The sequence below is a fragment of the Pelodiscus sinensis genome, chromosome 32, assembly GCF_049634645.1.
Source record: "Pelodiscus sinensis isolate JC-2024 chromosome 32, ASM4963464v1, whole genome shotgun sequence".
Lineage (NCBI taxonomy): Eukaryota > Metazoa > Chordata > Testudines > Trionychidae > Pelodiscus > Pelodiscus sinensis.
In genome coordinates, this window is record NC_134742.1 from 661,319 (window position 1) to 681,430 (window position 20,112).

General features: G+C 59.1%; 1 protein-coding gene across 2 annotated transcripts; it reads right to left on the minus strand.

Annotated features, from left to right (window-relative positions):
- Nucleotides 1-3,250: 3,250 nt before the first annotated feature.
- Nucleotides 3,251-12,106, minus strand: SH3BP5L (SH3 binding domain protein 5 like). 2 transcript variants are annotated; one of them, XM_075913715.1, is made up of 7 exons: nucleotides 11,949-12,106; nucleotides 9,587-10,375; nucleotides 7,570-7,632; nucleotides 6,040-6,168; nucleotides 5,491-5,652; nucleotides 5,068-5,241; nucleotides 3,251-4,527 (listed from the first exon to the last, which is right to left on the minus strand). In XM_075913715.1, exons 2-7 carry the CDS (start codon nucleotides 9,788-9,790, stop codon nucleotides 4,156-4,158), a joined length of 1,104 nt encoding a protein of 367 aa, XP_075769830.1. In that variant the 5' UTR covers nucleotides 9,791-10,375; nucleotides 11,949-12,106; the 3' UTR covers nucleotides 3,251-4,155. The 2 variants fall into 2 exon arrangements, with proteins under 2 accessions (XP_075769830.1, XP_075769831.1); XM_075913716.1 differs by lacking the exon at nucleotides 11,949-12,106 and adding an exon at nucleotides 11,816-11,878.
- Between the last annotated feature and the right edge of the window lie 8,006 nt (nucleotides 12,107-20,112).

Consider the following 20,112-nt stretch of genomic DNA (forward strand, 5'->3'; position numbering starts at 1 on the left):
CACATCTCCGCCCGAGCGGCTGCTTCCCAGGACAGAGCCACCGACATTCACCGAGCCTTTGCAATGTCACAGCACCTGGCCTGCGTGGGCGGCGGGTGAAGGCCTGGCGTGGGGAGACAAGCCCCAGCCGCCATCCCCCTCCCCCCAAGCCCAGCCCCCATTGTGGCCTGCACCCCCATGCACCTCTGTTATGGCTGCTCCCCCTCACCAGGCAGCTGTGCAAAACCAGCTCCCCTCCTGGCTCCCAGAACGCCAGGCAGCACTGCCCCCCCCCACCCTATCCTGGCCCTGGGGGCAGCTCACCCTGGCCCCAGCTCTGGGACCAGCAGGGCAGCCACGCCACAGCCCCCGCCTTCGCGGCTGGCAGGGCAGCTGCAGAGCTCGTTTTCCCAACTGGCCAGCGCACTGGTCAGCCAGGGAGTCCCACCACAGCCAGAGCCCCGGCCCTCCCCAGCGCCCACAGCATGGCGGGCAGGTCCACCCGTCTTTTGGGGAAGGAACTGACTTCCCCGTTCTCTTCTTAGTGCTTCTCACGGCCCCGCAGGGCTGCAGGTGCAGCTCCACACCCAGCACAGCCCACAGAAACCGAGCTCTTAACCGGCGGGAGCCCTCCTCATCCTTCACCACTCCCGGGGTGCCCTGTGCTGTCCCTCTCGCCCGGAGGCCCCCACACTGCTCCGGTGTCTACTAACCCGGAGGGAAATTCTCTCTCCCCTTGGTCCTTTCCCTGTCTTCGGGCTCCTCGCTAGAGCTGGCTGGAAAATGTTTTTTTCCCTCCATTGAAACTTTCAATGAAAACATCTGTGATGTATTTTGTTAACATTTTCGCCAGACACGTGACTTTTAAATCAAAAAGTCGACACCCACCACCAAAGTTCTGGCCAGAAAGCTGCTGAGAATCATTTTTAAAATATCAAGTAAAAACTGAAATCAATAAAATCCGTTGTTAATCTAAAATATTTCCAGCTCGAGCTTTCTGGGGTTGCGGGGGAAATGGGACATTGCGGAGGAAAGCAGATGCTCGCTAGGGGCATTTTAACTGGGGTTGAAAAGACACTTTCCCACTGAAAAAAAATGTCAGTAGAAAACTGAGCAGGGCGGTTGCACTGCTGGGGAACTGGGACCCAGAGAGACGTAGCGACAGATTTCACACGTGCCGGAAATGCCCCGAGGCCCCTACACTGGTTAAATTCCCATGAGTCTGACAGTTAAGCACCTAAACCACTTAGGCTATTTCTGAACATTCCTCTAAGGCCCAGACCCCACAAAGTCACCGATCCCCCAGATTTAGGCACCTAAGTTCTCTCTCTCAGCTCCACCGGGATCCACAGACCTGCCCCTTCACTGCAGCCTGTAGGCGCCTGGAATGACTCGGCTGCTTTGCTGAAGGCGTGTGCAGGGCTGGATCTAGTAGGGGCAGACCCGCCGAGGGGGGGCAGCAAAGGGGGCAGCCGCTCCAGGGCCCGGGGGGGCAGCCAGAGCCCCGCACTCTCACACAAGAGACAGCCGACGGATACATCTGGGGAGCAGAAGGGAACGAGGAGACCCCGTGGGCAGCACGACAGGCCGGGGTCCCAGCCCCCCAGTCCAGAGTTTCTAGAGATTTAAACATGTTCCTCGGCACTTTCACAGAACGGGACGTGATTTCATCCGCAGCCCTCAGCAGACACATTTATTTTCCCTCAAACTTACTGCAATTGTATTTTTTCTGACCCCCTCTGCTCCTGGCTTTGCTACGGCCCAGCTGCAGGACTTTCACCAGGCAGCGTCCCCCCTACGGCAGAAGTGAATTTAAACCCCCACAAAGGCGCCGGGGTCCCTCCCCCGGACACTTTTCCTTTCCCCGTTCTCAGCGTGTGCTGCTTCACAAGTAGCTTCAGCCAAGTGTTAAAAAGCCGCTCGTTATGAAGCGAGAGGGCCCCCACGTGGAACCACCCCAGTGGCCGACGTCCCGCGTAGCTAGCCCTGGGCGGGCGGCTCGGATTTCCAACGCGGGGGGCATCAGAACAAAACCGGCTGGCACAAAGTGCCGGGAAATCGTCCTGCCCGGCCAGCTGCCCACCAGCCCCTCTAGAGGTTTCAGGGGCAGCGGCACAAGTCGGTTTCAGCAAAGTCCAGGAGGCGGCTGGCACCTCACAGACGAACAAGGGTGCCAGGGCATTTCATAGAATCACAGAGCACTAGGACTGGCAGGGACCTCGAGAGTCAGAGTCCAGTGCCCTGCCCCCACAGCAGGACCAAATACTGTCTAGACCATCCCTGATAGACATTTATCTAACCTGCTCTTCAATATCTCCAGAGATGGGGATTCCATAACTCCCTGGGCAATTTATTCCAGCGTTTGACTACCCTGACAGGTAGGAACTTTTTCCTTATGTCCAACCTAAACCTCCCTTGCTGCAGTTTAAGCCCATTGCTTCTTGTCCTGTCCTCAGAGGCCACAGAGAACAAGTTTCCTCTCTCCTCCTTGTGACACTCTTTTAGATACCTGAAAACTGCTCTCATGTCCCCCCTCAGTCTTCTCTTTTCTCAACTAAACAAACCCAATTCCTTCAGCCTCCCCTCCTAGCTCCTGTTCTCTAGACCTTGCATCATTCTCGTTGCTCTTCTCTGGACCCTTTCCAATTTCTCCACATCTTCCTTGAAATGCGGTGCCCAGAACTGGACACGATCCTCCAGCTGAGGCCTAACCAGCGCAGAGCAGAGCAGAAGAATGACTCCTCGTGTCTTGCTCACAACACACCTGTTAATGCATCCCAGAATCATGTTTGCTTTTGCAACAGCATCACACTGCTGACTCATATTCAGCTCGTGGTCCACTCTGACCCCTACATGTGTGTTAGTTACTTTTGCAATGAAAGGTGTTGGCTTCAAGCTGCACTGGCCTCGCGTTCCCCTCGAGGAAAGCAGTCAGCTCCCCGCGCCAACCCTCACTTTTGCACGGTCACCGAGGGGGAGCCGAGTGAGTCTGTAACTGGGAAAACTCAACACACAGCGACGAGTCCGGCAGCACCTTAGAGACTCACAAACCACGTGGACGGGGCCGTGCGCTCTCGTGGGCAGAGCCCACTTCTCCAGTGTGCACGGTCTGCACGGCAGATACCAAGGTTCAAGCGCAGCCGCTGCGGGACCCCGGCTAATGGCTCGGTGGGGCCAGGGAGCGGCCCAGCACCCAGCTAGCCCTGTGGGTTCGCAGGCCAGCCCGTCTGGGACCGCCCCGCGTCGTGAGACAGACAGAGGGATGCAGGCCTTTCCACGGGGTACTCACTTTACTTTAAATAAAACGTGCAGCAGCAGCCCGGCCGCGCGCTCCCACGGAGCCAGAGGGCTGCGTCAAACCGGCAGTTTTCATCACAGCCTCAGCAGAGCGAGCCCGCAGAGCCCCGCCCAAGGGGGGCGCCCGGCTCGGAGAAGCAGCAGCCCCAGAGGCGCCTGGAGCGGGCTGGGGGACCCCCGGGCCCCGGCCCCACCCTGCTAGTGCAAATGACGCTCCCGCAGCGTGAGGGCGACGTGTCCCAGTCCAGAGGCGGCGGCGAGGGGGATTCTGACCTAGGCTCCTGGTGGGCGGGGAAGGTACAAGGAGCCGCCCGGAGCCAGCCGCGGGGGTGAAGGAATCGGTCCTGTATCTGGGGGAGGGGCTGGCCCGGGCTGTGCCGGGGGGGGAGGGAGGGAGCTGTCCCTAGACCAGTCGTGTCTCCGCAGCAGCCTGCGGTCAGTGCTGGGCTGTAGTGACCAGGGAGCGGATGTCATCTCGGCCGTGGCCCCGGGGCCGTACCGGGCCCCAGCCCTGCCTGCCCCGTGGGGAACGTAGTGTGTCAGTCAGCAGCCAGACTCGCCTTCCCAGGCACCGGAGGCCAGGGCGGCGAAGGCACCAGATCGGGAGCCACGTGCGTGGACCCGGGTGGGGTCTGTGCTCGGGGGGGACCCTGGCTTCCAGCACGCGGCGCCGAGGGAGAACGGGGGCACCCAACCGGTGCACGCAGGGAGCAGGGGTCCGGCTCCAGCACCCGGCTCCAGCACGGAGCCCCCGAGGGAACCAGCAAGTCTCCAGGCAGCGCCCAGGAAGTGTAGTGTGATGGAGGGGGAGGGGGAGCAATGCCTAGGGGGGTGTCTCTGGGCCCCAGCTCAGCAAGCAGGGGGACCCCAGAGGGGGGGCTAGAGGCTGATGCTGCGGTGGTGCCGGAACTGGCCGGGCCCGCCCTGGCGCTGCGCCGGCTCCCCCAGCTCCTCGCTGTTGAGGCTGGTGGCGTCCGACAGGCCCAGCAGATGCTCCACCGAGTCGAACTTCTGCAGGTCGGAGGCGATGGTCTGCAGGCTGAGCATGGAGAGCGAGTCGGCCGCCGGGCACTCGGCCCCCAGAGCCCCCGCCTCCGCCCCCACCGGCGAGGCCCGGCGCCGGATGAGCCGCTGCAGCCGCCGGGCGTGGATCTGCTCGCTGATCTGCTCCAGGTTCCGCAGCGCCACCGCGTAGCGCGTCTTGGCCTGCGCCACCTGCCGCTCCAGCCCCGTCACCCGCGCCTTGTGCTCCTGGGGGGGGTATGGGGGTTAGAGCCCGAAACCCTGCCCCCCCCCGGCTCCACGCAGCGCCCCCAAACCCTGCCCCCCGGCTCCACGCAGTGCCCCCAAGCCCTGCCCCCCGGCTCCACGCAGCACCCCGAAACCCTGCTCCAGCCCCGTCACCCGGGCCTTGTGCTCCTGGGGGGGTATGGGGGTTACAGCTCCTCCACACAGCGTCCCCAAACCCTGTTCTCCCACCCAGCGCCCTGAAAACCTACCCGCCGGCTCCATGCAGAGCCCCCAAACCCTGCTCCCACTCCTGCTCCAGCCCCGTCACCCGGGCCTTGTGCTCCTGGGAGGGTATGGGGGGTTAGAGCCCCTCCACACAGCCCCCCCAAACCCTGCCCTCTCACCCAGCACCCCCAAACCCTGCCCATGCCCTGTTCAAGTGGTTTCTGCAGGGGCAGGAGGGTGTCCGGGCCACTGTGTCCTCAGCAGGGGGCAGATGCCCCGGGGCCTTAGGAGGGGCAGCCCCGCCCCCCGACACTGGGCTCCCGGCAGGCCCCTCACCTCCAGGATCTGGTTGAACTGGGCCTTGAGCTCGAAGTAGGGCTTGCTCTTGACGATGACGCGCTTGAGGGATTTCTGCAGGCTCTGCACCTTGGCCTCGGCCTGCTGGCACAGCCGGGTGACGCGCTGGTGCTCCCGCTCGCTGTGCAGCCGCTCCTCCTCCGCCTCGTTCACCTGCGGGGGGGGGCGCTGGTCAGTCCGGCCTGGCCCCCCCGCACCCCTCGGCCTGGGCCCCCTGCACCCCCCAAACCTCAGCCCCCTTCACGCACTCCCCAGCTCGCCACCTCGCCCCCGCTCCTCCTCCGCCTCGTTCACCTGCAGCCGGGGCAGGTGAGCTGGTCGGTCCTGTCTGGGCCCCCTGGGCTCCCCCCAGTCTGGTCCCCTCGTGGCTGGTACAGCCCGGAGCCCGCCCCAACGTCTCACCTTGCAGGTGGCGTGGTTGAGCATCTCCTGCCAGGTGGGGTCCAGCCGGTTCTTGTCGGCCATGACGCCCTGCTCCGCCACGAAGACCATCTCCCGCGCGGCGTTGTGCATGCTGACCGCCCGCTCGTAGCGCAGCGCCGCCTTCTGCGTCTCCTGCTGGGCCTGCCCGCGGGGGGGAGGGGTCACACGGGGAGAGCAGGGCCGGGGGGGGCCTGCCCCCTCGTTCTAACCACTAGGTACCACTCCCCCAGCCACCACCCCGCTAAAGGCATGGATAGAACCAGGAGTCCTGATTCCCAGCCCCCCCGTGCTCTAACCACTAGGTACCACTCCCCCAGCCACAGGCATGGATAGAACCAGGTGCCCTGGCTCCCAGCCCCACTGCTCTAACCACTAGACCGCTCCCTCCCCCAGGGCTGGGGAATAAACCCTGGAGTCCCCCGTCCCCCGAGCCCACCAGACTCCCCTCCCCCCGGGGCTAGGAGGGAAGCCGCTGATCGTGGCGACGAGGCGCGTCCCGGCGGGGCGGGAGCAGAGACGCGTCCCCACCTCCTTGGCCAGGCGCCGGGCCTCGTAGTAGGGCCGGGCTTTCTCGATGCAGCTCCCCAGCTGGGAGCCCTGCGCGTTCAGCTTCCGGGCGGACTCCGACAGGATCCGGCGATACGTGGTCCTGGCCTCCTGCAGCGGGGAGGGGGGCAAAGGCACCCGGGCAGCACCGTCGGCAGGGCAGAGCGCCCCCTGCTGGCCCCACCCCACCGGCAGGGCAGAGCGCCCCCTGCTGGCCCTCCGCCCCACCGCCAGGGCAGAGCGCCCCCTGCTGGCCCTCCGCCCCACCGCCAGGGCAGAGCGCCCCCTGCTGGCCCCACCCCACCCCACCGCCAGGGCAGAGCGCCCCCTGCTGGCCCCACCCCACCGCCAGGGCACAGCGCCCCCTGCTGGCCCCACCCCACCCCACCGCCAGGGCACAGCGCCCCCTGCTGGCCCCACCCCACCCCACCGCCAGGGCACAGCGCCCCCTGCTGGCCCCACCCCACCGCCAGGGCACAGCGCCCCCTGCTGGCCCCACCCCACCGCCAGGGCACAGCGCCCCCTGCTGGCGCCACCCCACCGCCAGGGCAGAGCGCCCCCTGCTGAGCCCCACCCCACCGCCAGGGCAGAGCGCCCCCTGCTGGCCCCACCCCACCGCCAGGGCACAGCGCCCCCTGCTGGCGCCACCCCACCGCCAGGGCAGAGCGCCCCCTGCTGGCCCCACCCCACCGCCAGGGCACAGCGCCCCCTGCTGGCCCTCCGTCCCACCGCCAGGGCACAGCGCCCCCTGCTGGCCCTCCGCCCCACCGCCAGGGCAGAGCGCCCCCTGCTGGCCCTCCCTTCACTGCCAGGGCAGAGCGCCCCCTGCTGGCACCACCCCACCGCCAGGGCAGAGCGCCCCCTGCTGGCCCTCCGCCCCACCGCCAGGGCAGAGCGCCCCCTGCTGAGCCCCACCCCACCGCCAGGGCAGAGCGCCCCCTGCTGAGCCCCCCCCACCGCCAGGGCAGAGCGCCCCCTGCTGAGCCCTGCCCCACCGCCAGGGCAGAGCGCCCCCTGCTGAGCCCCCCCCCACCGCCAGGGCAGAGCGCCCCCTGCTGGCCCCACCCCACCGCCAGGGCAGAGCGCCCCCTGCTGGCCCTCCCTTCACTGCCAGGGCAGAGCGCCCCCTGCTGGCCCTCCGCCCCACCGCCAGGGCAGAGCGCCCCCTGCTGGCCCCCCGCCAGGGCAGAGCGCCCCCTGCTGGCCCTCCGCCCCACCGCCAGGGCAGAGCGCCCCCTGCTGGCCCTCCGCCCCACCGCCAGGGCAGAGCGCCCCCTGCTGGCCCTCCGCCCCACCGCCAGGGCAGAGCGCCCCCTGCTGGCCCTCCGCCCCACCGCCAGGGCAGAGCGCCCCCTGCTGGCCCTCTGCCCCACTCCCTGCAGCACGGCGCCCCTGATGGGGCATCAGGGCCAGCCCTGACCCAGGGGAGAGCGCCCCCACCCCCGCTCCCCGCCACGGGACACCAGGCCCGGCACTGTCTGTCCCGGGACAGAGCCCCGGCCCCCCACTCACGTCCAGCTGCAGCTCCACCCGGTTGATCTCCTCGTTGGCCTGGTTGAGATGCTCCAGCTCCTCCTGCAGGGGGAGAGCAGAGTGGGGGGGCTCAGGGGCCACGCCCGGCTCAGGACAGCGCCCCTGCCCGGCCAGGGAGAACACCCTCCCTGCCCCCCTGTCCCCTCCCGGCACAGCGCCCCAAGAACAGCACAGCGCGGCCTCGGGCAAAGAGCACGTTCCTGGCTCTGCCGCTGGCATGCGGGGTGGCCCTGGGTGAGTCGCTGTGCCCCTCTGTGCCTCAGTTTCCCCCGTCTGTAAAGCAGGCCTGGGCCGATTAGGGACTGGGGGGGGGGGGGGCTGGGAATCAGCTTTCTAGAGACCGGGCCGCGTGGCTAAGAGCTGGGTTGTGTAGTGACTGCTACGAGCTGGCTGACCTCACCCAAGCTCCCTGACAGGGATCCCGGATGGTAGCCTGAGTCCCACGCGTTACGGTAGCCCCATCGGACACTCTCACAGAAAGCCAGACCCTGCTCTAGGGCTGGGCAGGCTGGGGGTGGGGGCAGGCTAGAGGGCAGCCCTACCCCACCAAGTTTCTCGGAAGGCTTTAGCTCAGGTGCTTCAGTTACAGCCACTTTGTCTTCGCGTCCCAAGAGGCGTTAATTAAATCAAGTGAGAACAGGGACAACGGGCACCTTTCAATCCTGCTCCTGTCTATAAAGTCACGAGAAAGTGAATGAGGTAGCACAAGACCTAGGGGTCACCTAACTAATGAATAGGTAGCACATTTCAAACAAACCAAAGGACGTTTCACTTCCCGCAGCGCACAGCCAACCTGTGGAACTCCTCGCCAGAGGATGTTGGGAAGACCAGGACTTTAACAGGGCTCAAATAAGAGCTAGGTAGATTCATGGAGGTTTGGTCCATCAATGGCTGCAAGCCACGATGGGTAGGAAAGTGTCCCTGGCCTCGGTTTGTCTGGAAAGGGATGACAGGGGAGGGATCACTGGATGATTCCCTGCTCTGTTCCCTCTCTCTGGGCACCTGGCATTGGCTGCTGTGGGCAGACAGGACACTGATCTGGATGGGCCTTAGGTCTGACCCCGTCTGGCCGCTCTTATGACCTACACAAACCCTCGATCCCATTCAAAGCGGGTTTACACGTGGGATGCCCGTCAGTCAGGGCTTGTCTCCCCAGGGACGCTGCCCAGCGAAGCTGCGTTCTCACACCGGTGTGGCTGCATGAGGGTAACTCGCCACGAGGACAGGCCCGTCCGGGATAAGAGTGACCCTGTTTCCTGTTACTTACTCCCAAGTAATTATTCGCGGTTGCAGCCGCGCCGGTCCCAGGATATTAGCCACAGAACAGGTGAGACAACACCCTTTATTGGGCCAACGTCTGGCGTGTGTGTTAACAGGCCGCTCCCCTTCCAGACGACACTCTCGTTAGCCATTCCCCCTTGTACGCCGAGCGGTGGCACTCGGAATACTCCCCCAGCCCCGAGGGCTCGCTCTAGCTCCAGAGCGCGTCTCCCACCGGGAGACGTCATCCAGGAGCAGCTGTCCCCTCGATTAACCTTGTCTCTCTGCCCTCCGGCATCACGTCATTTCTATACCAGGATAACGCGCCCACTCCGGCAGCGCTCCCAGCACGGCGGTGGCCCGGTAACTATTCCGTTATCTCCCCATGCAGACGCGCCCTCGGCAAAGCAGCTGAGTAAGACACACGTGCACCTGTTTACGGCCCAGCAACCTCCCCAAGGAGCAGTGACAGCCTTCGGCCATGGGGGTTAGGCACCGCGACACACGCCGCTGCCTCTCCGTGGGGCCGAGGCAGGCCCTGGGGGCAGGGGGCCACAGTGACCAACGCCTGGGACTGACCGGTGACCTCCCCAGCCCAAGCCAAAGGGCCAGGCCTGGCAGCCGGGGCTCTGACGTCCCTTCAGGAACCGGCACCGAGAGGAACATGGCTCTCACGCCGGCCAGCGGCTCAGTGACTGACGGCGGCAGGGGGAAGCCGGGTCCAGCCCGCCCTCACCTGTATCCTGGGATCCAGCTCTTCCTCCACATCCTCCTCATCCCTCGGGGGCACCTTGGCTTGCTCACCATCGCAGAAGTCCTCAGGGACAGGCGTTCTGCGCTCTTCCCCCTCCTCCGTGGGCGTCCGCAGCTCCCCCGGGGGCGTCTGCCGCCCGTCCCCTGGGCTCATGCCCAGAACCAGCCGCTGGTCTGAGTCCTCCATGGCGGGGCCCCCGCGCCACGCCTCCCGCTGGCCGTATCTGCTGCTCCTCGGCGGGCAGGCCACGGGCGGAGCCCTCACAGACACGCAGGCATGCTAGAGGTGGGCCCATTCACCAGGCGCGGCGGCGTGGAGGGTCCAGGGGCCGTGTGCCGGGCCACTAGGACACATGGGCCAGCAGGGGGACCGGGAATGAGGGGAGCAGCCCTGGGTTACAGCCGGAGCTTGCCGAGCGACGGGGGCATCGAGCGACCGGGCATGGAAGAGAATTCAGGGAGCCGCCGCAGCGACGCGGGAGGGGATAACAGAGACGGACGTGGCCTCCTCTTCCGGTGTCAGAGCCACGTCCCGTGACGTGTCAGCACGGTCCCCCGAAGAGCGAGTCGGGACCACGGGCACTCGGCGATCCCGACCGAAGGCCAGGGAGGGGGCTCGCCCAGGGGGTGGAGAGGAATCCCCAGCGGCAGAGGGCCAGACGCACCTCCACCCCCCACTGCCAGCCCCAGCGAGACCCCGAGGAGAGCCGAGGCGAGAGCCGGCCCCGAGGGGCTCAGCGCGCGAGGCCTGCAGAACGGGGTCCGGCTGGCTCTGCAGAGAAAGGAGGCGAGGCTGGAAAACGGCCGACAGAGAGCGAACTGGGCGCACCCCTCTCCCCCCAGAGAGACGGGGACCCTCCACAACACCCGCTAGAGAGACCCCCCCCCCCGAGAGAGACGGGGACCCTCCACAACACCCGCTAGAGAGACCCCCCCCCCCCGAGAGAGACGGGGGCCCTCCACAACACCCGCTAGAGAGACCCCCCCCGAGAGAGACGGGGGCCCTCCACAACACCCGCTAGAGAGACCCCCCCCCCGAGAGAGACGGGGACCCTCCACAACACCCGCTAGAGACTTCCTCATGGAGACACCCCTCTCCCCCCAGCACCTTCAGCCCACGCTACTTCCTTGTCCCATCTATTGCACTCTGCATCCTCCCCCATCACTTCAACGCACCCAGCACCCACCCCACTGCCCCCCTCCTGCCCCAATGCACCCAGCAAACAACCTACCCCTACCCCTTGCAAACTGCACCCACCGCAATGCATGCTGTGCCCACCCCACTGCCCCTCCCCTACCCCAATGCACCCAGCACCCACCCCACTGCCCCTCCCCCACCCCAATGCACCCAGCACTCACCCCACTGCCCCTCCCCCACCCCAATGCACCCAGCACTCACCCCACTGCCCCCCTCCTGCCCCAATGCACCCAGCAAACAACCTAACCCTACCCCTTGCAAACTGAACCCACCGCAATGCACCCAGCACCCACCCCACTGCCCCTCCCCCACCCCAGTACACCCAGCACCCACCCCACTGCCCCCCTGCCCCAATGCACCCAGCACCCACCCCACTGCCCCTCCCTGCCCGAATGCACCCAGCACCCACCCCAGTACACCCAGCACCCACCCCACTGCCGCTCCCCCACCCCAATGCACCCAGCACTCACCCCACTGCCCCCCTGCCCCAATGCACCCAGCAAACAACCTACCCCTACCCCTTGCAAACTGAACCCACCGCAATGCATCCTGTGCCCACCCCACTGTCCCCTCCCCTACCCCAGTACACCCAGCAAATAACCTACTACCCCTTGCAACTTGCCCCCACCCCAATGCACCCAGCACCCACCCCACTGCCCCTCCCCCGCCCCAATGCACCCAGCACCCACCCCACTGCCCCTCCCCCACCCCAATGCACCCAGCACCCACCCCACTGCCCCTCCCCCGCCCCAATGCACCCAGCACCCACCCCACTGCCCCTCCCCCGCCCCAATGCACCCAGCACCCACCCCGCTGCCCCTCCCCCACCCCAATGCACCCAGCACCCGCCCCGCTGCCCCTCCCCCGCCCCAATGCACCCAGCACCCGCCCCACTGCCCCTCCCCCACCCCAATGCACCCAGCACCCGCCCCGCTGCCCCTCCCCCGCCCCAATGCACCCAGCACCCACCCCGCTGCCCCTCCCCCACCCCAATGCACCCAGCAAATAACCTACTGCCCCCTCCTCCTTGCAAACTGCCCCCGGCTCCTGCCCCCCCAGCACAAGCTGCCCCTCCCCCACTGCCCCCAAGCACCCGCCCCTCCCCCATTCCCCACCGCACGGGGGGCGGGGCGCGCGCTCTGTTTACCTCCGGCTTCCCCGGCTGGGCACCCAGCTGCAGCCCCCCCCGTCCTCGCTTCCAGCTGACCCGGAACCGGAAGCCGCTCTCCCGCCACGTCCCCGCCCTTCCCCAGTCCCTGCCGTACAACATGGCGGCGCCCAGTGGCGCATCCCCTCCAGCCCACCAGTCGCCGCCGGGCGGGGATAGGTCCACACACGCCGCCCGCCTGCCAGGGCCGCTCGGCCCAGCGCCCGCCGGGCGCCCCCAGGAGCGCAGAGCGAGCGGGCTGCCAGCCGCACGGGCGCCGCCATCTTGGAGCTCGGACGGGCGCCGCCATCTTGCGGTACGGCGCCGGCGGAAGGGAAAGGAACATCCGGTTCTCTGGAACGCCAACTGTCCGCCTCGCTTCCTGCCGTAACGCAAGATGGTGGCGACAACGAGGGACGCAAACATGGCGGCGCCCAGGCTACCAAGATGGCCGCGCCCGGGGCGCCTCCGCGTACGGCCACGTGACCTACCGGCCCCAACGTCCTCTCCTTGGGAGGGACGCTCAAGGTGGCGGCGGAGACGCGTAGTACCACGTGGCGCGCCACAGCCAATCAGAGATCCCCTCGGGCGACTGTCCCATCGTGATCCCGGGAAGGGGGTAGCCCGCTGGAAGAAACCATTATTGTAACAGCAATTATGAGGGCGTTAATTAAAAATCAAATAAACAATCAAAAGGGCAAAAATCGCCCCAAAAGGCCCCGCTCATTTCTGGGTAGATTTAGCGTGAGGATTTCCTCCCCACATCCACTAGCCACAGTTGCCATGGCAACGAAGGCCCAGGTGACCGTTGCCATGGTAATGCCGGGAGTGGTCCAGGGAGGGATGCTTCCAAGTGGCAGCATCCCAGCCCCACTGCTGGCAACACCCTGGCCTGTTGCTACGGTTACCAGCTTTGGCGGTTGTCTTCCTGGAGCGTGACCGAATCCCGCCTTCCCACTGAAATTTTCCTCTCTCGTTCCCGGAGTCGGGCGGCACCTCGGCGACAAACGAAACGATTTCGGTCCCGGGCTTCCGTCAGCTTCCTCAGATGCGCTGGGGTGGGCATGGAGAGCCCAGCGACTACGCCACAGCCAAAGCCACGTCCTGCCGATTGTAGGACCGGCGCTGAGGAAACTCATTCACTCAGACCTGACGTGTGTCCGTCAGTCGGCTGCACTGGGCAGCACAGTATGGGGAGGAGGCGGGCAGCCCTCCGTGGAGAAAGAAAGGCAAAGAACTATTTAGAAAAGCTGGACATGCACAAATCCATGGGGCCGGATCGAATGCATCTGAGGGTGCTGAGGGAGTCGGCTGATGTGATTGCAGCGCCATTGGCCATTATCACTGAAAAATCCTGGTGATTGGAGGAGGGCCCAGATGACCAAAAGACAAATGTAATGTTCATATTTTAAAAATAAAAGAAGGAAAATCCAGGGAACTACAGACTGGTCAGCCTCCCTTCCGTCCCTAGAAAAATCATGGAGGAGATCCTCGAGAAAAGGGATCGAGAACAGTCAACATGGGTTCACCAATGGCAAATTATGCCTAACCAACCTGACTCGGATAACTGGCTCTGTTGATATGGGGAAGGCAGTGGACGTGATATACCTATTTAGAAAAGCTGGACATGCACAAATCCGTGTGGCCGGACCCATTGCAGAGCCGTTGGCTGTTCTCTTTGAAAACTCATGGCAACTGAGGCAGGCATGACTGGAAAAAGGCAAATGCCGTGCTCATCTTTTAAAAAGGAAAGAAGGACAACCTGGGGAACTACAGACCAGTCAGCCTCACCTCTGTCCCGGGAAAAATCATGGAGGGGATCCTCTAGGAATCCATTTGGAAACACTAGGAGGAGAAGAACATGATCAAGAACAGTCAGCATGGATTCAACAAGAGCAAGTCATGTCTGACCAACCTGATTGCCTTCTATGGTGAGGTAACTGGCTCTGTGGATACTGGGAATGTGGTGGATGTGATAGACCTTGAATTCACCAAAGCTTTTGATAGGCTCTCCCACAGTATTCTAGCCAGCAAGTTAAGGGAGTATGGATTGGATAAATGGACTGTAAGATGGATAGAAAACTGGCTAGGTTGTTGGGCCCAACGGGTAGTGATCAATGGCTCGATGTCTGGTTGGCGGTCGGTTTCTAGTGGAGTGCCCCAAGGATCAGTTCTAGGTCTGGTTTTGTTCAACATCTTTATTAATGACCTGGATGAGAGGATGGGTTGCACCCACAGCAAGTTTGTGGATGACACTGAGCTAGGGGGAGAGGTAGCTATGTTGGATGGTAGGGATAGGGTCCAAATTGATCTAGATAAATTGGAGGACAGGACCAATCTGATGGGGTTCAACAAGGACAAGTGCAGAGTCCTACACTTGGGACAGAAGAATCCCGAGCATTGTTACAGGCTGGGGACCGACTGGCTAAGTAGCAGAATATGTATGTGTGACTGTGTGTGAGAAAGAAAGTGAAACACAGACTCTGTTTGTTAGACAAAGAACGTGTGTGTGTGCAAGAGACAGGGTGTGATAGTGTATGAGAGAGACACACTCAATGTGTTTTTCAGAGAAAAAGAAACAGAGTGAATGTATGTGTGAGAGACACACAGAGACAGTGTGTGTGGAAGAAAGACACACACACACAAAGCTGGTGTGTGGGAGAGTGACTCAGAGCCTGTGTGAAAGAGACACAGAGACTGTGTATTTGTGTAAGAAAAAGACACAAAGTTTGTGTGAGTGAGAGAGACTGAGCGAGACACACAGAGAGATGGTGTGTGTGTGTATCAAAGTGTGTGAGTGACTCAGACACTGCGGGTTTGTGTATGTGTGAGACATGCAGAATGTGTGGCGAGTCACAGCCTCTGTGACAAAAAAATGTGAGAGAGATGGAGATGAAGAGAAAGTGTGTGTGTGTGTCTGTGTGCGTGTGACTCAGACTGTGTGTGTGAAAGAGAGGGAGACCCAGGCCAAGTCCAAGGAACATGTCTGCTCTTCTGAAACTTTTTTTGGAAGAGCAGACACATTTTTTTGGCATCCCTGTAAACCTGGTTTCACAAGGAAGAGATGGTGTAGATGGGCCAAATGTCAGAAAAGCCACTTTTGAAAAATAAACGGAAAAAGGTACGCAAATTGCAGTTCGTAATTTGCTTACCTTTTTCCGGAAGAACACTGCACTCTTGGTACAGCCTCAGAGACAGTGTCTGAAAGAGACACAGAGAGGATGTGTTTGTGTGTGAGAGAGAAAGCAAAGTATGTGAGAAAGACAGGCAGAGGCTGTGTGTGACAGAGAAAAAGACAGTGTGTGTGAGTCACACAGAGACGGTCAAAGAGTGTGACAAAATGTGTGTCAGAGCATCTTTCTGAAGAGACCAGAGTTCCTAAAGATGCATGTGTCTTGGACCTTTCCCAACCATCCCACGTGGAGGTCGGTGAAATGGCTCTTGTGCTCCCCCAGCTCCTGCAGCCCCACAGAGGAGCACACTTGTAGTTTATGTACTCTTTGCCAAGATGGGCATGTGCCAAGATGCGGATGTGTCTTCCATCTAGTGCCCCGCCACAATTAGGGAATTCCATCGTGGCCAAAAGTGACCGTTGGACAAACTTCTCAGACACTTCACCAAAGAATCAATGCACATAAAACAGACATCAGGCTCTTTCACAGAGAGAAAACTGTTACTTGCCATTTTAACCAGACTGACCGTTCTCTCAATGACCTTAAACCATGCATATTGCTTCAAAGAGATTTTAACTCCAGACTTCAAAGAGAAGCCTCAGAACTGTCATTCATGCTTAAATTTGACACTTTACATATGGGCCTTAATAAAGATGCTAATTATCTCACCCATTACAAAGATAGCTTCCCCACTTATCACCTCTAATATCATTACCTCATAGACACTAACCTTCCCCCCTCATCCCCTCTGTTTTAAAATCTGATTTATCAATTTTATGTGTGTTCACTTTTTTTTTATTGTATCCCTTTGGTATATATGGTCGTGCCAATTTTCTTCTGCAAATTTATCTGAGGAAGTGGGTCTGGCCCATGAAAGCTCATCACCTAATAAACTATCTTGTTAGTCTTTAAAGTTCTACATAGTCCTGTTTTTTGTTTCAGTCACAAGACGGCACTGTTGTATGAGTGATGAGTACACAACAGCCCCATAGTCTGGAACAATAAATTCACAGCAGACAAAATATAGCTTTAACAAACTTTAGTTTAAGCACTTCAGGACCAGTTCAAGAGCAATATTTAAATGTAGTAGTTAGCAATGAAAAGGCAGGTTAAATATAATGTTTACGTTGAATAGTTAACAGTCTGATTCTTAACCCAATTTTAATACACACTCTTACAAGCTCATTCACGCACGCATCACTCGCCCTCTGGGGCTGGCCAATCCTAGGTACTGTTGGTTAATTTGTTGAGGGGGGAGTCCAACGTGCACTTCACCCCACTATGCCGAATCAATGGACTCCCCCTCGGGGTGAAAATGGTGTGGTATGTATCCCCTCAGCAGCGGCCGGTCAGGTGGGATGTTATCCACTGCTTGCACACAGTCCGGGTGGGGGGATGTCCATTAGTGGCACCCTTCCTCTCTCGCTGGTGTGTTCACGACCAATCTTGAAGCACCCTGTTCACACCACCCAATTCTGCTTGCCTCACCACAAGTGATAAGCCACGGAGTGTCCTTGGTCAGGTTTCTCCCTTGCTAATTCCAGGGCTGGACCACAACATTTTGGCACCTAAGGCGGGGAGCTCAAATGATGCCCCCATGCCCCCGCTTGGGCCAAAATGTTGAAAGGTCTCAATTCTGCCTTCTTCCTGTTCTACTCCTCTCCTGGGACTGCTCCGCTACCTACATCTGCACCAGCAGCAGACACAATGTTCTACACTCTGGGTCCTAACATAAGAACGGCCGTACTGGGTCAGACCAAAGGTCCATCTAGCCCAGTATCCTGTCTGCCGACAGTGGCCAGCACCAGGTGCCCCAGAGGGGATGGACTGAAGACAATGATCAAGTGATTTGTCTCCTGCCATCCCTCTCCAGCCTCTGACAAACAGAGGCCAGAGACACCATTTCTATCCCCTGGCTAATAGCCTTTTATGGACCTACCTTCCATGAAATTATGTAGCTTCTCTTTAAACTCTGTTATAGTCCTAGCCTTCCCATCCTCCTCTGGCAAGGAGTTCCACAAGTTGACTACACGCTGTGTGAAGAAGAACTTTCTTTTATTAGTTTTAAACCTACTCCCCATTAATTTCATTTGGTGTCCTCTAGTTCTTCTATTACGGGAACTAATAAATAACTTTTCTTTATCTGCCCTCTCCACACCACTCATGATTTTATAGGCCTCTATCCTATCCCCCCTCAGTCTCCTCTTTTCTAAACTGAAAAGTCCCAGTCATTTTAACCTCTCTTCATATGGGACCCGTTCCAAACCCCTAATCATTTTAGTTGCCCTTTTCTGAACCCTCTCCAAGGCCAAAATATCTTTTTTGAGGTGAGGAGACTACATCTGTACACAGTACTCAAGATGTGGGCGTACCATAGTTTTATACAGGGGCAGTAAGATATTCTGTGTCTTATTTTCTATCCCTTTCTTAATAATTCCTAACATCGAATTTGCCTTTTTGACCACTGCAGCACACTGTGTGGAAGTTTTCAGGGAACTATCCACGATCACTCCAAGATCTCTTTCCTGATTTGTCGTAGCCAAATTAGCCCCCATCATACTAATTGGGGTTATTTTTCCCGATAGTTGGGGTTATTTTTCCCGATGTGCATTACTTTACACTTCTCCACATTACATTTCATTTGCCATTTTGCTGCCCAATCATTCAGTTTGGTGAGATCTTCTTGGAGTCCCTCACAGTCTGCTTCTGTCTTGACTATCCTAAACAGTTTGGTATCATCTGCAAACTTTACCACCTCACTGCTTACCCCTTTCTCCAGATCATTTATGAATAAGTTGAACAGGATTGGACCCAGGACTGACCTTTGGGAGACACCACTAGTTACCCCTCTCCATTCTGAAAATTTACCATTTATTTCTACCCTTTGTTTCTTGTCTTTTAACCAGTTCTCAGTCCAAGGAAGGACCTTCCCTCTTATCCCATGGCCATGTAATTTACACAAGAGCCTTTGGTGAGGGACCTTGTCAAAGGCTTTCTGAAAATCCAAGTATACTATATCTACTGGATCCCCCTTGTCCGCATGTTTGTTAACCCCTTCAAAGAACTCTAATAGATTAGTAAAACAGGATTTCCCTTTACAGAAACCATGTTGACTTTTGTCCAACAACTTATGTTCTTCTACATGCTTCACAATTTTATTCTTTACTATTGTTTCGACTAATTTGCATGGTACAGAAGTTAGACTTACCGGTCTGTAATTGCCAGGATCGCCTCTAGAGCCCTTTTTAAATATTGGTGTCACGTTGGCTACCTTCCAGTCATTAGGTACGGAAGCCGATTTAAAGGATAGGTTACAAACCACAGATAATAGTTCAGCAATTTCCCATTTGAGTTCTTTTAGAACCCTTGGATGAATGCCGTCCGGTCCCAGAGATTTGTTAACATTAAGTGTTTCTATTTGTTCCAAAACCTCCTCTAATGACACTTCAATCCGGGACAGTTCCTCAGATTCGTCACCCACAAAGGATGGTGCAGATTCAGGAATCTCCCCAACGTCCTCAGCCGTGAAGACTGAAGCAAAGAAATCATTTAGTTTCTCCGCAATGGCTTAGTGGTGCTCCCCCACCCTCACCCCTCCTGGTTTGGCCCTGAGGTGGCCACCTCAGTTCAGCTCGTGGTAAGGCCAGCCCTGGCTAATTCTTCTTATCTGGGAATGTTGCCTCCTTCTGTACAGTTTTGTCTCCTCAGCCCACACAGTCCTTTTTCTCAACGTGATAAACAAGTCCATGATCCTCTGGGGCACTGACTTGAACCTCAGCATGGCCTCTCTTCAGCTCCCTTACTGTTAAATCACTCCTGCCAGCCATTCACACTACCAATGATTTGTGACAAACCAGAACATCCAAAAGACTTGAGACACTTTTGGATGAAGGATGAAGAATTGAGCAGATTAGCCACGCGCTAGAGACACCGGAAGGTGAGACACTAAGAAGAGATAAAGAAGCCTGAGCACAGATGTCCAAGGATAACTGTGGGAAACACCTCCTAAGGCTGGATGAGGCAGCAGGACACTGCAAAACCCACGGACTCCAATGGGAACGGACATGTATGAAGTGGGGGCTTTTGCCAGGACACTCTGGGTTGGGACCTGCACGCCAAGCCTCAGAGGAGCCTCGTATCGTGATCGACAGACCCCGACTCCTCACTCAGTCAGCCTGGCCTGGCTAGTAAGACAGACTTGAGCCCCAACAGACTGGTAACTACGCACCATCTGCAGGACCTGTGTGTGTGTGTGTGTGTGTGTGTGTGTGTGTGTGTGTGTGTGTGTGTGTGTGTGTGAGAGAGAGAATTCATATGCTGCTTTCATGTGGTATTTCCAATAAATGCAGTATGCTGCCTTTTTCCCTGAAAAAGATCCCCGGTGTTTCCTATAAGCATAACAAGAGAGACCTTAACCCCCCGTCCAGGCTGTGAGGAGCTGGGGGACCAGGAGCTGTGGGAAAAGTGGTGGTTGGTTGTGATGGTCAGTTTTGCAACAGATCAGCAAAAAAAAACAATTTTTTTTTAAACTTCTGGCAAACCCTCTTATTCTGCTTTACACTTTCACTTTCTTCTTTGGCTTTGCCAGGCACAGGAACAAATTCTGCAGCCACTGAACAAGAAAATTGCCCCAGGCCAGACTGAGATCCAACGGATGCTTTTTTTTTCTGAAACGATTTTGCTTCATACGATCACTTTAACTCAGTATCTGGACAGCCCCACCCCCTGGACAAGAGCCCATGTCCAGGAGACCGTAGAGAAGACGGAGCAATTTCGCAATTGCTGAGACGTTTCTCCCGGTTTCATAAGGTAGGTGGCAGGAACTTCTCGTCCTTTTACTTTGTCTTTAAACCCCTCGTCCTCTGCCAGCATCTTCCCACTGCATGAGTTCCTTACTCAGCCAACATCCTCGTACCCCCAAGGCTCCCTGCCTTCTAATCAGAACAGACCAGTCGGTCTCCAGAGTCGGTCAGAGGGGGCCAGCCCTGCAC